This window comes from Eublepharis macularius, chromosome 10 (genome assembly GCF_028583425.1).
Source record: "Eublepharis macularius isolate TG4126 chromosome 10, MPM_Emac_v1.0, whole genome shotgun sequence".
NCBI classification, from domain to species: Eukaryota; Metazoa; Chordata; class Lepidosauria; order Squamata; family Eublepharidae; genus Eublepharis; species Eublepharis macularius.
The window spans coordinates 5,615,283-5,629,897 of NC_072799.1; the positions used below are offsets into that span (position 1 = coordinate 5,615,283).

Genomic DNA, 14,615 nt, shown 5'->3' on the forward strand with positions numbered 1-14,615 from the left:
TGCTCCCAGCTCCTGGGAGTCTTGGGCTTGCACGGGTTGCACAGGTTGATTGTCGGGAGACGCATACGGATCAAACAAAGGATCCCTGTCCGGGACAACCTTGGATTCCGCTGGGCCCGACTCAGACATGATTGGTAACAAAATGTCAGACTGTGGCTAAATAAGGCACTCACTACAGGGTTCCCTTTAGAAGCAAACACAAGTCCATTGTTTGGAAAAGGAAACTTTACTGCAGAAAAGGTCCATTATAGTCCACTGTCCTGAATAGGAGAATCAGGATGGTACATGATCATTGTTACCAATGAAGAGCCAGCATAAGATACAGAGTAACAATACCCATCTGGATCAGCCTCCCCCCACAGTTCTCAAAACAACATCTCTCAGTCCCGGGAAGCTGCTCTCCTTCAAGGCCAATGCTTGGTGGAACGGTGTTAGACAAAACAGTCTCCTCCGGTGGGAATGCTGCCTGGGAACTGGAGCACCTGGGAAGAAAACACTCAAACACTAGAAGCATTAGAAAATGGAGTCAGTACAGTTTAGATATACACTGGACCTGACACTTGGGGAGGAAGTCTCAGTGCTGGGGAAGGAGGGAAACGAATGGACAGATTCTTCTGATAAATGTCAGGGGGGTAACAAAGAGTGGATAGCCCCCCTTCTGCCCCCCGAATTCCTTTCAATTGTGTATACATGCCACAAGTTATCAAATTCCTTTCATAACAAGGTTGCCAAAGTTCATCTGGGGCCTGGAGATCTCCTGGAATTACAACTGATCTCTGGATTTGGAGAGAATGGTTCCCCTGAAGAATATGGCTTCTTTGGAAGATGGTTAGGGTTGCTAGTCGGGGTCCCGAATAATACCAGATAGCGTGTTCACACTTCCGTCTAGCACAATGACATCACCACCGGAAGTGACGTCATCTGCCAACTCTACTTCCGGTGCCTGGACCAGGTGGCCACTCCTGGGCACTGCCACACCACCACGTGAGACCAGTTGGACATCTGGGCTGGCTGGCTGGCCACTCCTGAGCACTGCCAAGTAGCCACAGGAGGCAGGTTGGGCACCTGCGCTTGCTGGCCGTTTACCTGGCCCAGCAACATCACTGCATAGCCGCAGGAAGCTGGGAAGCCGGGTTGGGCAATGGAGCAGGGGAGGGGATGGCCCAGCTTCCAGTATTTGGGGAACATTTTCCCTGGACAGTGCCACAAAATACCGTACTGTTCGGGTGAAAACCGGACATCTGGCATTATGTCCAGATTCTATGGCATTATACCCTGCTGAGGTCCATCCCATATCCAAACCCTTCCCCCAGGCTCCACACACACCCCAAATGTCCACAAATTTTCCAACCTGGAGTTTTGTAGGACTTCCTGGCCTTCAGGGTGAGTTTCTTAGTATGTCCCCGCCACCCCAGTGGTGAGCAAATCCCTTTGCAGCCACAAGAGGGCACTGTGGGTAGGTATCTCACGTGTCCATATCTGTTTGTGCCTAAAAGCAGCATGTTTTACGTCGTCTGTGTAGCATGTTTCCCAGGCTGGCATAGACATAGTTGCAACCTGGTGATGCAGCAGGCTGATTTGCAGTTTGGTCCTCTCGGTAGGTAACACAAGCTGAAGAACCACAGGAAAACACAATAAAATAAATTGCATCACAGTAAATCTCTCCCCACCCCAAAATACTCCCAGCTCCTGCTGCCTTAATCCAGAGCCTCAACGTTAGTTGGGTAGGTCTTAAAACGCTTCCCAGAGATGCTCTTGCTTGGATCTCAGACGATCTCCTGCCGTCATTTGACCGTTCTTGAGTGTCTTTGCAACCTGATTGCCAGCTTTACCAACAACATTCAATGTATATACTGCCCTTCAAAACAACTTAACTCCCACTCAGTTTACAAAGTATGTTATTATTATCCCCACAACAACAATCACCCTGTGAGGAGGGAGGGGCTGAGAAAGCTCTAAGAGAGCTGTGACTGACCCAAGGCCACCCAGCTACTTCAAACGTAGGAGTGGGGAACCAAACCCGGTTCTCCAGATTAGAGTCCTGCTGCTCTTAACCACTACACCAAACTGTGTGAGTTGAGCCGTGTTATCTCATCTCCTTTTTATTGTTTTTGTTCAGGAGGTCTCGGGGCTGTAGAGCTGGCAAAAACCTACATGTGCTCCAACATCCTATACCTGTCTGAGTCTGTAGGGCTGTGCTTGTATGACCATCAGTCTAGCAGCAGATTGGATTCTCCGAGCTGCATCCTTTTTGAATTCCAGTCGAATATTGTTATTGTCAGTCTGCACAAGCTGGTCTGGTTTGCTTCTGGGTCAGCCAAAGGGCTGCGTCCGTTATCTCGTGGCCTCCAGTTGACCAAGGAGCAACCCAAGCTATTCACGGACATTTGCTACTGATGGAAATGACAGCTCACAAAATTCTGTTTGTTATGGCTTGCCTAACCTATAGCTGACTGGCCCTGGAGCAGTTGCAGACGCTTGAGAAAAATGCATACATGAGGCAGGCAAGGAGACGTAGCAATACCATTCTCCGCTTGCTCTCCTCCAAAGTGTCACATATCCAACAAGCAGACTTTGGGAGCCAGTTTGGTGTAGTGGTTAAGAATGGCAGGACTCTAATCTGGAGAGCTGGGTTTGATTCCCCACTCCTCCACTTGAAGCCAGTTTGGTGTAAGGGTTAAGAACGGCAGGACTGTAATCTAGAGAGCCAGGTTTGATTCCCCACTCCTCCGCTTGAAGCCAGTTTGGTGTAAGGGTTAAGGACGGCAGGACTGTAATCTGGAGAGCCAGGTTTGATTCCCCACTCCTCCGCTTGAAGCCAGTTTGGTGTAAGGGTTAAGGACGGCAGGACTGTAATCTGGAGAGCCGGGTTTGATTCCCCACTCCTCTGCTTGAAGCCAGTTTGGTGTAGTGGTTAAGAACCGCAGGACTCTAATCTGGACAGCTGGGTTTGATTCCCTATTCCTCTGCTTGAAGCCAGTTTGGTGTAGGGGTTAAGAGCGGCAGGACTCTAATCTGGACAGCTGGGTTTGATTCCCCACTCCTCCAGTTGAATCCAGCTGGGTGACCTTGAGTCAGTTGCAGCTCTCTCAGAACTCTCTCAGCCCCACCTATTTCACAGAGTGATCGTTGTGAGGATAATAACAACACACTTTTAGTGGGTGTTAAGTTGTCCTGAAGGGTGATATATAAATCAAATGTTGTTATTGTTATTTGTCATTTTAGCAGTCATAGGAATTTTTCAGGGTGTTCTCTCTGGGAGTGAAGTTTCTTATTCTCTCCTGTGAACGGGTGGGGGCTACATTGAGGACATGAACAAGGCTATTAATAAGCTTCACGAAATACCTAGCTCCTCAGGAGGAATTTTGGAGCGATTAGGGACTAGTTTTCTCTGCTGAGTTATCTTTGGGTTCCTTTTTGGAGAGCACAAAAGTGAAGAGGGAAACCCCATAAAGACAGCAACCAAGTCACTTTTTCTGGGAAAGGATTAAATGGCAGAAAGAAGGATTTGGGCTGCTTAGAGAGGTTTTGTTTAGCAAGTTGCCAAAGGTTAAATTATGGTAGCGGCTCAGCTGTGAAGGCAGAAAGCGAGAGAACCAGGGTATAGGCAGAGCTTTGGGTGCTCGTTGGGAGGGGAAGTTGAATCCCGCACCCTGGATAAATGATGCAGTTTAAACAAATTCTTTCCCTTGCTTGTTAAGGAAACTTAGAGCTGAACTACACGAGATGAATTACTAGAGTTCTACACGTGTCTGCTTACTTCAAAGTTTGGTGGGAAGTGTAGGAAGGGTAGACGTCCTTGCAGCTTTAACATTTACAAAGCGGCAGGGAAGGGAGTGCAGGCATCAAGCTCTTGCCGGGTGCCCCCTTCCCCTCTGCTGGGGGGGGGGTTGAGGTCCCTCTCCTGCCCCCGCTTCCCCGAACAGCAGATAGGGTGCCTGGCCGCTGCTAGCTGCTAGCATGGCTTTGGCTGGGGGCTGGGCGAAGAGGTCAGCAAATAGGGCGCCCGGAGCGTCGCTGCATCTCCCCCCCACCCCGCTTGCCCGGCCCCACAGAGCAGCATTCGGCTATGCAGCTGTGCAGTGATGCCTGCACTCCTCTCCCTGCCACTCTGTAAATGTGAAACGTAGAGCTGCAAGGACGCCTTCTCTTTCTTCACTTCCCATCAAACCTTGAGGTAAGCAGACACGTGTAGAACTCTAGTAACTCATCTCGTGTAGTTCTGCTCTAAGAGCTACGTGGAGTGCAGAAGGTTCTATTTAAGCCATCTCCAACTTTGGAATCTCACCCAATATTCTACGTACTGTCTTCACTGCCCTGAGGGCTTGAAACTTGCTTGTTTTAAATGGAAGCATCAGTTCTCAGGATGTTGAATTCTGCATGGAGTACCAAATTCCAAGGTTACATACAACTGCAGAATTCCCATAGTGTGTTCAGTGCATAGATACGGCCGGGGAAGACGTTGCTCTGGGTACAGGTGAGAGACTTGGCTCTTGAATTCTTCTGAGCTGCCTACAACTGGTTCCCAAATGTGTATGCCAGTTGTTCAGTGTCTTGTCACTTGCTTCCTTGTAGCTGAATGTGTCTGTTATAGTTGAAATGGTGGGAATGAAGGTTTGTCCGCATCGTTTGAGCTCTGGAGGCTCTGGAGCCAGTTTGGTGTAGTGGTTAAGAGCAGCAGGACTCTAATCTGGACAGCCAGGTTTAATTCCCCACTCCTCTGAAGCCAGCTGGGTGACCTTGGGTCAGTCACAGCTCTCTCAGAACTCTCTCAGCTCCACCCACCTCACAGGGTGATTGTTGAGCAGATAATAACAACGTACTTTGTAAACTGCTCCAAGCGGGCGTTAAGTTGTCCTGAAGGGCAACTTCAGGCTGTGTAGTGTCCTCGTTTCTTGGGCTGTCTTTTGTGAATGGATTAAAACTTGCTGGTACAGCTTTGGGATTTTGTCGTAGCGCGAAACTGTTTTTTGAACTGGTTTTGGAAGCCACTCCAAGCATGGTGAGAAGCGGGGAGGGGGGGGATTGCGAAAGGATGTGTTACTAAGCGTGTTCTGAATTGTGCTTCCTCCTCCACTCCAGGATCGTGAGCGTGAAGGAGACCCGGCTGACCACCCTGGTGGCCAATTTCCTGGTGGGCCTCTCGCTCTTGCTTCTGCCGTTCCCGTTGCACCTGATTCCCAAGCCCGTCCTCTATGGGCTCTTCCTGTACATTGCCCTGACCTCCATCGATGGAAACCAGCTTTTCGAGAGGGTGGCCCTCTTGCTGAAAGAGCAGGTAAGCGCGGCTGGAAGGCCTACAAGCCGGATAGGGGGGGAGAGAGCCGAGCACGGCACTAAGCCTCCGTTTCCTGAGGAAACTCATAATAATGAGTTGATCACCCACAGCATGAAAACACCTCCGTTAAACCGGCTCTGATTGTTTTTATGATCTGGAGCGCCCCTCCTCATACCCTGTTTGTTGACATCCTTGTGCACCCGCCGCAAAACTTGCTGGGCTCGGTGCCACCTGGGCGCTGCCAGCAAAGAAGTTCCAGTCATCTGTTCAAGGAAATGTAACTTTCACCTCCTGGCTGTTGAAAGGAGATTGCTTTTGCCTCCGATTATTCAGGAACTTGGCCACAGCTAAGGTGCTCAGCAACAAACAGGTCGGATAATTTATTTTTATTTATGTCATTTACAGTCCGCCTTTCTCACTAAGACTCAAGGTGGATTATATAGCGTGAGATTAGTACAATCAGTATCAAGGACATTTCCACAACCGTCATAGGATTTTACAAAGACACAGCATTAGCAAGGATCCAATACGGAGTTGAAGAACTGCTGAAACAGAACATAATCCATTCTAGGACTGACATTAGACAACATGAAGCACAAGTAGTATATAGGAGCAGGGCTTTTTTTCAGCTGGAATGCAGGGGAATGGCGTTCCGGAACCTCTTGAAAATGGTCACATGTCCACTGCCCCGCCCCCTGATCTCCAGACAGAGGGGAGTTTCGATTGCCCTCCGCGCCACTCAGCTGATCTCCTCTGGCTGGAGATCAGAGGCGGGGCCACCGGACATGTAACCATTTTCTCCGAGGGCAGCCTACTGAGTTCCACCACCTCTTTTCCCAGAAAAAAAGCCCTGGTTAAATGAAAAGTTTTCATTCTCAAAGCCTTGTGTTTTGCCTCTGTGCAGGATTGGGCGGGGGTCTGTTCAGGCATTGCATAAAAACGTGGTTTAATTTAGCTAACCATGGTTAGAGTGATTGCCTAAATGCTAACCACACCGCTATGTTTAGTTAGGTCTTGTGAAAGCAGACTCTGAAGGCATGGACTCAAGTTGTTCTGTTGACCACAGTCAGTCTTAACTCTGGTTCCGCACAATGTGGGAACACAGACATTCTGGTTTGTTCCCCATCTACAGAGCTAACCAGCCAAGCCAAAATGTGTATGTGCTTCTACATGCTACCTGTTACTTTAAGTATGACCCTACTGAGTAGTTCTCTGTTGTCTAATGTCAATCCTAGAATTTCTTAGGCTCTGTTTCAGCATTTCTTCAACTCTGTATTAGATTCCTGCTAATGCTCTGTCTTTGTAAACTTGCATTTATTTATCCTATGTCATTGTTATTGCAGTGTCCTTGATATCAACTGGACTATTCTCAATCTATGTAATACATCTTGAGTCTCAGTGAGAAAGGCAGACTATAAATGACATATGGTTGTTGTGGATTTTCCGGGCTCTATCACCATGGCATTGCCAAGACCACGGCGATACAGCCTGGAAAATCCACAACAACCATTGTTCTCCGGCCGTGAAAGCCTTTGACAATAAATAAATGACATAAATAAATAAAATAAATAAGTAAAAATCCTAGTTTTACAAACTAGCCATAGTTAAAACAAACCGTGGTTTTTGCACTTTATCGGAGCCAAGTCAGTTTGCGTTTGCAATCACTATGCTTCCCTTTAGCAGCCAGTTGGTGCAAGACAGCCCTTTAACTGGTGTGAGATCAAGATGGGTAGCCGTGTTAGTCTGTCTGTAGCAGTAGGAAAGATCAAGAATCCAGTAACACCTATAAGACTAACAAAATTTGTGGTAGGATGTGAGCTTTCATGAGTCACAACTCACTTCTTCAGAGCGAAGGAGTGATCTGAAGAAGTGAACTGTCTCTCATGAAAGCTCACACCTTACCACAAATTTGGTTAGTCTTACAGGTGCTACTGGACCCTTGCTCTTTTCTACTTTAACTGGTGTGATAACGTTCTGCTTGTTGTCTACAGGCACAGGGGGATAGTTTTGCTTTCAAGCGGGGCAGTTGGGAGCTCTGTTCTAATGAGTTTCATGTCTTCCAGACAGCCTACCCTCCCACGCATTACATTCGCCGGGTGCCCCAGAGGAAGATCCACTATTTTACAGGGCTGCAAGTCCTCCAGCTCCTCATCCTCTGTGGCTTTGGCATGTCTCCTCTACCCTACATGAAGATGATCTTCCCCCTCATCATGATCGGAATGATCCCCATCAGGTATGAGCCACTCAGTTCATTAGCGGCCCCAAAGCTGAAAGATGCCAGGGCCTTCACATCGGATAGGGTCTGGCCCCTTGAAATTCCTCACCCGATTTCATTACTTATTAGATATCCAGTCCTGTTGATTGCATAGACTTGCATGGTGTAATCCGCCTTGGGTCTCGGTGAGAAAAGTGGACTGTTGATAAAGTAGTATTTAGAGATGGGCACGAACCGAAGTACGAACCAAAGTTTGTCATGAACCAGGCTGGTTTTTGGTTCGTAAACTGGCAGTTCGTCAGAGCTCATTTCTGATGAACTGCTATGATTTTTAGAGCAGGTCGTATGATTCATTTTTTGGTTCATCACAGCCTGGTGCCGATTGATCTGTTACCTAGGCAACGAGGGGGTGGGAATTCTGCAGACCTTCTGCAAATCCCAGAAGTGATGAACTGGCGAACCAAACAAACCGGTTCGTGAACCAGGCAAGTTCATGGCGGTTCGTGGTTCGTGAAACATGACAAACCACAAACCACAACAAACTGCCATTTCCCCAGTCCATGTCCGTTTCTAGTAATAATAAATAATTGCATCCTCCCCTGGAGGACCCAGGACTTGCTATACCATAGTGTAGAAATAAAAGAACTGCAAGTGGAGGAGCTGTGTTTCAGCGGTAGAGCATCTCCTTGCTATGCAGAACGTCCCAGGTTCAGTCTCCAGTTAAAGGGTTCGGGTGATGTGGAAGACCTCTACCAGAGACCCCAGAGAGCGGCTGCCAGTCTGAGTAGATAACACTGACCTTGATGTACCAATAGTCTGATTCAGTATAAGGCAGCTTCAAGCACAGTACTACCAGTGAGCCATTACACGGTACTACCGATGCTGTACTGCCCTGCCTCTCTCGATCTGTGCCCATTCATTGACTTAGGTTGCCAGATAAATTGTTTGCAAGCTGTTCTAACCTACTATCCTGCTTTGAGCAGAATACCAGAGTATTTTTAAGAATATAAGGTTAGAGAAAGGCTGTCCGTGTTTCAGTGGTAGAGCCTCTACTTGCCGTGCAGAAGATCCCAACGTCAATCTCTGGTATTTCCAGTTAAAGTGATCTGGTAGTAGGTGATGGGAAAATCCTCTGCCCAAGGCCCTGAAGAGCCACTGCCGATCTGAGTAGATAGTAGTGACCTTGACAGACCAACAGTGCAATCCTAAGCAGAGTTACTCCAGTCTATGCCCACTGAAATCAATGGGCATAGACTGGAGTAACTCTGTTTAGGATTGCACTCTAAGGGTCTGATTTAGTATAAGGCAGCGTCATGTGTGTGCAAGCACTGCGTTGCATTGGGATGTGTCCTGGTAGAAAGGCCTGCCACTGGGACGAGAGATGGCCAGAGACCCACCAGCTAGTATGTCCAACATATGTGGGTGTCTTTCAACTCCTTTTTCAGGAGTGCAAGAACAGACTAACTCGGTCAGGTCAGAGGCCCTCCTAGTCCAGCATGCTGTCTGGAGCTATGGAGTGATTCCGCATACGTTGGATAATGCACTTCCAGTCCTCCTTATAGATCATTTGGAACAGATTTTTTTGTGTGCAGAACAAAAAATCCACCTCAAATGATTAATAAAGTGCATTGAAAGTGCACTATCCAATGTGTGCGGAATCAACCATGGTCAAATAGGTGCCCCCTCCCCAGGAATCTTCTCAGCAGAGCATGAAAAGAACGGTCACTCCTGGCATCTGCTCCTGAGAGATATGTTCCATGTACCTTGCCGTGGCTACTACTTGCTTGTAGACTGATCAAGAAATTGCAGTGTGGTGTTCTTAAGCACATGACGTGTTGCAGATCTCTGCTAAGAAAACTGTTGGGGGAAACTTTTATTACCTCTGTTTGCCCATACTGAGGTCCCCCTTCTCTCCTTGTCTGAATAATAAATGAAGGCTTCAAACTTGATGAGCTTAGAAGCTGAAAAGGTTTATTATTATGAGTTCTCAAATAAGCTTGATGCGTATGCTATTTCAACAAGGTACATACCAACAAACAGGCGGCGCCTACGTTTATACCATCACACAGGCATGATGCAAGTAAACAACAATTACTTACAGTGAAGAGGATTATTACAAGAATATATAAACAATCAAGTGAATGTCTCGTGTTGTTCGGAACATGATAGATTGACAGGTTGAGATTCGCTAAGAAAAATGGTTCGGGAAACCTGGAACTAATCGTCCCCTTCTCGTTCCTCCTTTAACCCAGGTATAACCTCCTCCCCAGGATTATCGAATCGAAATACTTGGATGCCATGGATGCTGAGCACTAGGGTAGAACGAGCCCTTGGCCTTTGCAAGAATTCACAGCTCTTTTTGGGAAACGGAAAGGAAGCTGTCGCCGGCCTGAGTTTACTTGTTGGATGTTGGTTTGCGTTGGAACCTCCGAGACTTTCCAAGATTCTGCACTGATACTGAAAGGCCAGACACTGACCACGCACATGAGTTTCTTGGGGGGTAGGGGAGCGAACCGGTTTTGTTCTGAACTCAGACTGGCTTTATGGAAATCCCCCCGAATCCAAGTGTTTGGAATTGCCACACACTTCTTAGCTTTAGGAGGGAATCCCTATTTTTACATATTTTTGACCCCTAGAACTGTGCTGACCCGTAAGCGGAGTCAGCAGTTGCGCCTTTTATTCTGCAGCGCCATCGAGCAATTTGGAGCTTCGTTGCAGTTCCCCCACCCCGACTTCACAGAGCTTGTAAACCATGACTAAGCGTGTGGGTGGCGGGGGAATGATTCAGTTGCTGGCTAGTGCGGTGTCTGCAACAGCTGGAAGCGCAACTTCTTTTTGTACCACTCGGCGTCTGTCAATTTTGTGCAGCGTTCTGTTCAACGCACCCTTCAAAACGTTCCAGTGTGGATTCACATGCACGGCAAAGAGAGAGAACTGTTCTTTTCAGCTAGGCCCAAAGGCAGTTGGAGTGATTCAGACCATCTTTTGACACGGCCGTTTCTTCAGCAAGTCGCAATTCGGAATAGCCCGTTTCTACGTGGCAACCCTTCGACCAGGTGGTGAAGCTTGGCAGAATTCCTCCCTCCTCATAGGTGTACAGTGCTACCTACATGTACATATATACATACCTAATCTTGATTTGTGTATATATTTTGCTTAGTCATATCCTGGGTGTAGGTGCCTTTTCTTTCATGAAACTGAAAGAGGGCTTTTGTGCAATCAGTATTCCTCGTTGTGTATCTTACCCTGGCCTTTGTCATTTCTCTGTTTCCATCTTTCCTCCCTTCCTCCCCCTCTCTCATTCTTACTGGTCACCTTTTTTCCTTTCTGACTGCTGTGGTCAATTATTCCTCTGTTGGTGCCTTTTAACTCATCACTTCTCATCCTTGTTGCTATTGGCATTTAATTTTAATGTACAGTAGGCAGTGAAGAATGGGGGGCTGTGGGTTGGAATTTTGGGTCGGGGTATTTCTCTGCCTGCCCTTTGGGTGGGTTTTGTTTTTTTGTGGGGAAGGGATTGTGTCTGCACTATTTCAGTTTTGTAGCTGACCTCCCTGTGTGCTCCTCACAAAAATATTACATTATATTTCTGGAAGAATTCTGGCGCTCCTGATGTCTGCTTTTGTATTCTGTGGTTCCTAATTGCCATCTGTGTGTGTGTGTGTGTGTGTGTGTTTGTCTTCTGGCCTATTTCCCTAGCTTTGGAAGCGCTGTGAAAACCTCCATATTGTGCTTTGAGCTCTGTGTTTGTCAAGGGTTTCTTCCGCCTCCCCACGATTCCTCTGTGCTGCAGGGGCCTGGAAAGGTCTTTGCAAGGAAGGGGAAGTGAAACACGGAGGAGATTCCAAAAACGCAGGGGAAGAAAAGGCAATGCCATTGCACTAGACACTAAGCAAAGCAACACACAGAGGTCTGTAGAAGAGGGACATGCCCAAAGCTAGTTTACTGGGCTCTGTGCAGAAAGCATCCAGCTTTGATAAGAAGCTGTTTGCAGCAGGCTGCAGGTGGGGGAAACCTTGTGCTTGGATTTCTTTTTCAAAAGCAAAGGAAAAACCCTGCACATAGAAAACTAGATATAAAGGAGACTGATTCTAGCTTTACTATCTGCCTAACATATTGTGAGGAGGGGGGTCCCTGATATGATTGCCTCCTCCAGGCTGAACCGGTACGGCCTGGGAACTGTTATACCACCTCGCCTGCAGTTAGTGTAAAAATACCAATCTTAACCTGACAATCAGTGCATGGCTGGGGGAAGTTATCGGCCATGACCGACATTTCACATGATTGACATCACCCATTTTAGCAACGGGATAAAGCAGCTATTAAAGGTGCCTGGCCCAAACAACCCACTGAAAAACAGGCTGCTTTCGGAATTACCGAGGCAGCCATCAAGTAAGTACAAACGATGTGCCACTTAGAACAATATTGATAAGAGGGCATCAGTTCCAGCTCTGCCGTCTTTTCAGCCCTTATGCACAGGCTAGCATCCTGTTGTGAATGGGCAATGCACACAGCAGGCTCAGTTGGCAGAGCTACCTCTGGTATGCTGCAACGCACAGGTCTGTCCAGGAGCTTGTGGCTAGCAAGCAAATCGTCAGCACATGTGCTGCGTTTTAGACACTGGAACAGCACCGAGGAGAATCTGTCAGTATGAGATGTAAGCTTTTTGGTTGGACATCCACCAATAACAGCCACCCTGTTTTTTAAGCAAGAGGTCTCCCCAGAACTCAAACCATACTTATTTAGTTGTGTGAACCATAAAAGATTGCATATGTAGTTAGCAAGTCGCACAAGAGCTCTTCTGACACTATAGTCAAGGATGTGGCTAGCGATGGGATTTGTACAGGCAAACTAAGAACCTTGTGTATTAAAAGGAGAACGCTGTAACTACAGAACGGCCATGGGTATGGTTTATGGAGTAGCTTTCAGCTTGTTTGAACGTGGGGGAAAAACACACGAAAGGACGACATGTTATAGTAAACACAGGGCTGCCATGCAAAAAGGCAGCCTGGTAAAGAGTTTTTCTGTAATGTGCAGTTAACATTTATCTGATGTCCCAGAGTTGTCACCGTGCCTGCTTCCCTGTTGTGTGAAGAAATGCGCACCCTGAAAGCATTGGAACTCGAGGTCACTTTCCCTACACTTTACAGTGAACGAGAACCTGACACATTTTCACTGGCAGCCCTGTGTTTATCATAATGCATTTCCCCCCTCGAATTTACCTGCCTAACAAAGCCCACCAGACTTAACAGAGGTGTGTGTGAAGTGGCATCGGACAGTTGCTGCGCTTTACCCAGGTCTTGAGAGAAGGATTTTATTTATAAAGGACCCTTCAGTTTTTTGCAGTTCTAGAGGGAAGCAAAGCATTAACTATGCGAGAGAAGCAGTAACAGCTCACCGGTTAATTTTTTTAAAGATGCAAATGATGTATTATTTTGCTTGACAGGACTTGCATATTGCTGTGGACAGTCGAAGTCCATGCCACTCTGTTTAAAAGAACGGATATACTTTGGGGTTGTGCTTGTTTTCAGTTCACTCTCGCAGGCTGTTGTGGGTTCATGTGCAAAGTTTAATGCAGGCAGGGCAGCAGCGCAAGTTAGTCAAGGATACTTGAAGATCTATGAGCCGCATTTGCTGAACAAGGGTGGTCTTATTTAACTTTGGGCTTTTCAGGCTGGGGAAGGGGGGACATGGGTAGGCTGTTTACCCCGCTTTTGCTGTCTGCGAATAGTACAGGGGAGGCTTCCGAAAGTGTGACCCATTCGCCATCCTCTCATTCAGCACAGACACCCGTGTGCCACAGCATAGATACCTACGAGTCATAGCGGGCATGTTTCCCAGACTGGACAACTCGGTGCAAGCAGACATCTCTTCCTAGGCTCGTTCCTGCTCCTTTGATGTTCAGTGTTTTGATGTCTTTTTCTCCTGCCTTAGTGACTTGCATTTGTTGCCGATGTGCACTTTATTTGTTCTCCCGCTTTGCGGATCTGTGTTAACGTAGAAAATAACGCAGGAGGCCAGTAACCTTCTTCGCTGAAGCATCAGCTTTGGGTTGGAATAAACGGGTAGCAAGTTAGGAGACAGGCTTTCTCAAAATATGTCTTGGAGCAAAAGGAAGCAAGAGAGAGGTGTTTCCCCAGCCCCCTTCCTGCTGCAAACACCCCCTCCCCATGTTTTTTTGTTTTCCTGCTGACCTCAGCTTGGTTTTGCAGGAAGCCAACTAGCTAAGGAAGCCTGTCTGTCAGAGATGGAACAAATTCTGCACTTTAATACCACTGTGAAGGTCAAGACAGTTAGAATGTAAATACCAAATGCTTTGATTATAAGCTCTGTAGATAGATAGTTTTTGTTTGTTTGTTTGATCTTGCCAAAGAAATGGGTCTAAGAAAGCGGAGGATTGGTCTTCTCGTATTTGACGTTACAGAAAGGGTTGTAATGCCTTTGGGATTATAGGCTGGTTTTTGCCTTGCCCGATGTTAAGATTTGCCAAAGAGGTGTAAGTATTCTGATGTTTGGGTTTTCTGGGTGGTTTGGTGTCTTTTCCTTGTAATTTCCATGGGTGAAAGAACTCTTCTGAATAGGTGTCACGTAGCAAGATCTTGGATTTACCATCTCCTAGATGAAAACCAAGGCTGAAAACATTATTTTATTCCCCCAAAGAGGTAGATTTGAAGGAAAGATTGCCCCCTGGGGCACAAACACTCATAGGCTTTGCAGGTTTTATTATGGTTTCAGCCCTGCTTGGACAGAGGCAACTGTGGCTTAAAAGAAATATGTGTCCACCACGGGAAGCCAGGCCTCTTTCCAGCCACTTCCAGTTCTCTGGCCGGCCGGCCTCCATTGCTGATGTAAAAGTTCTAGCAGTCTCCAGTGTCACTGAAGCCGTCTTCAAAGATGCCCTTTTGCAGTTAACAGTTTGAGAGTTGTTCTAAATTGATACTGGCAATTTAAAAAGATATCTTGAAGTTAGTTTTATTTCTCTTTCCCTTCTCCACCTCCTGGTTGAATCAGCAAGCCTAGGAAGTGATGGGCTGATAGAATTTGTGTGTAGACAGACAACATTGATGCCAGAGCGAAACCCTTTGCCACGAATCCAGCTAGCCCTGGTTGTGTGACTCTCCC

General features: G+C 47.1%; 1 protein-coding gene across 1 annotated transcript in view; it reads left to right on the plus strand.

Annotated features, from left to right (window-relative positions):
- SLC4A11 (solute carrier family 4 member 11) overlaps window positions 1-11,360 on the plus strand; it is a 193,345-nt gene extending 181,985 nt beyond the window's left edge. The window contains exons 17-19 of the mRNA XM_054990374.1: window positions 5,083-5,278; window positions 7,342-7,511; window positions 9,746-11,360. Coding sequence (XP_054846349.1) covers window positions 5,083-5,278; window positions 7,342-7,511; window positions 9,746-9,809 — 430 coding nt within the window. The 3' untranslated portion in view covers window positions 9,810-11,360. The remainder of the gene's footprint in view (window positions 1-5,082; window positions 5,279-7,341; window positions 7,512-9,745) is intronic.
- The last annotated feature ends 3,255 nt before the right edge of the window (window positions 11,361-14,615 follow it).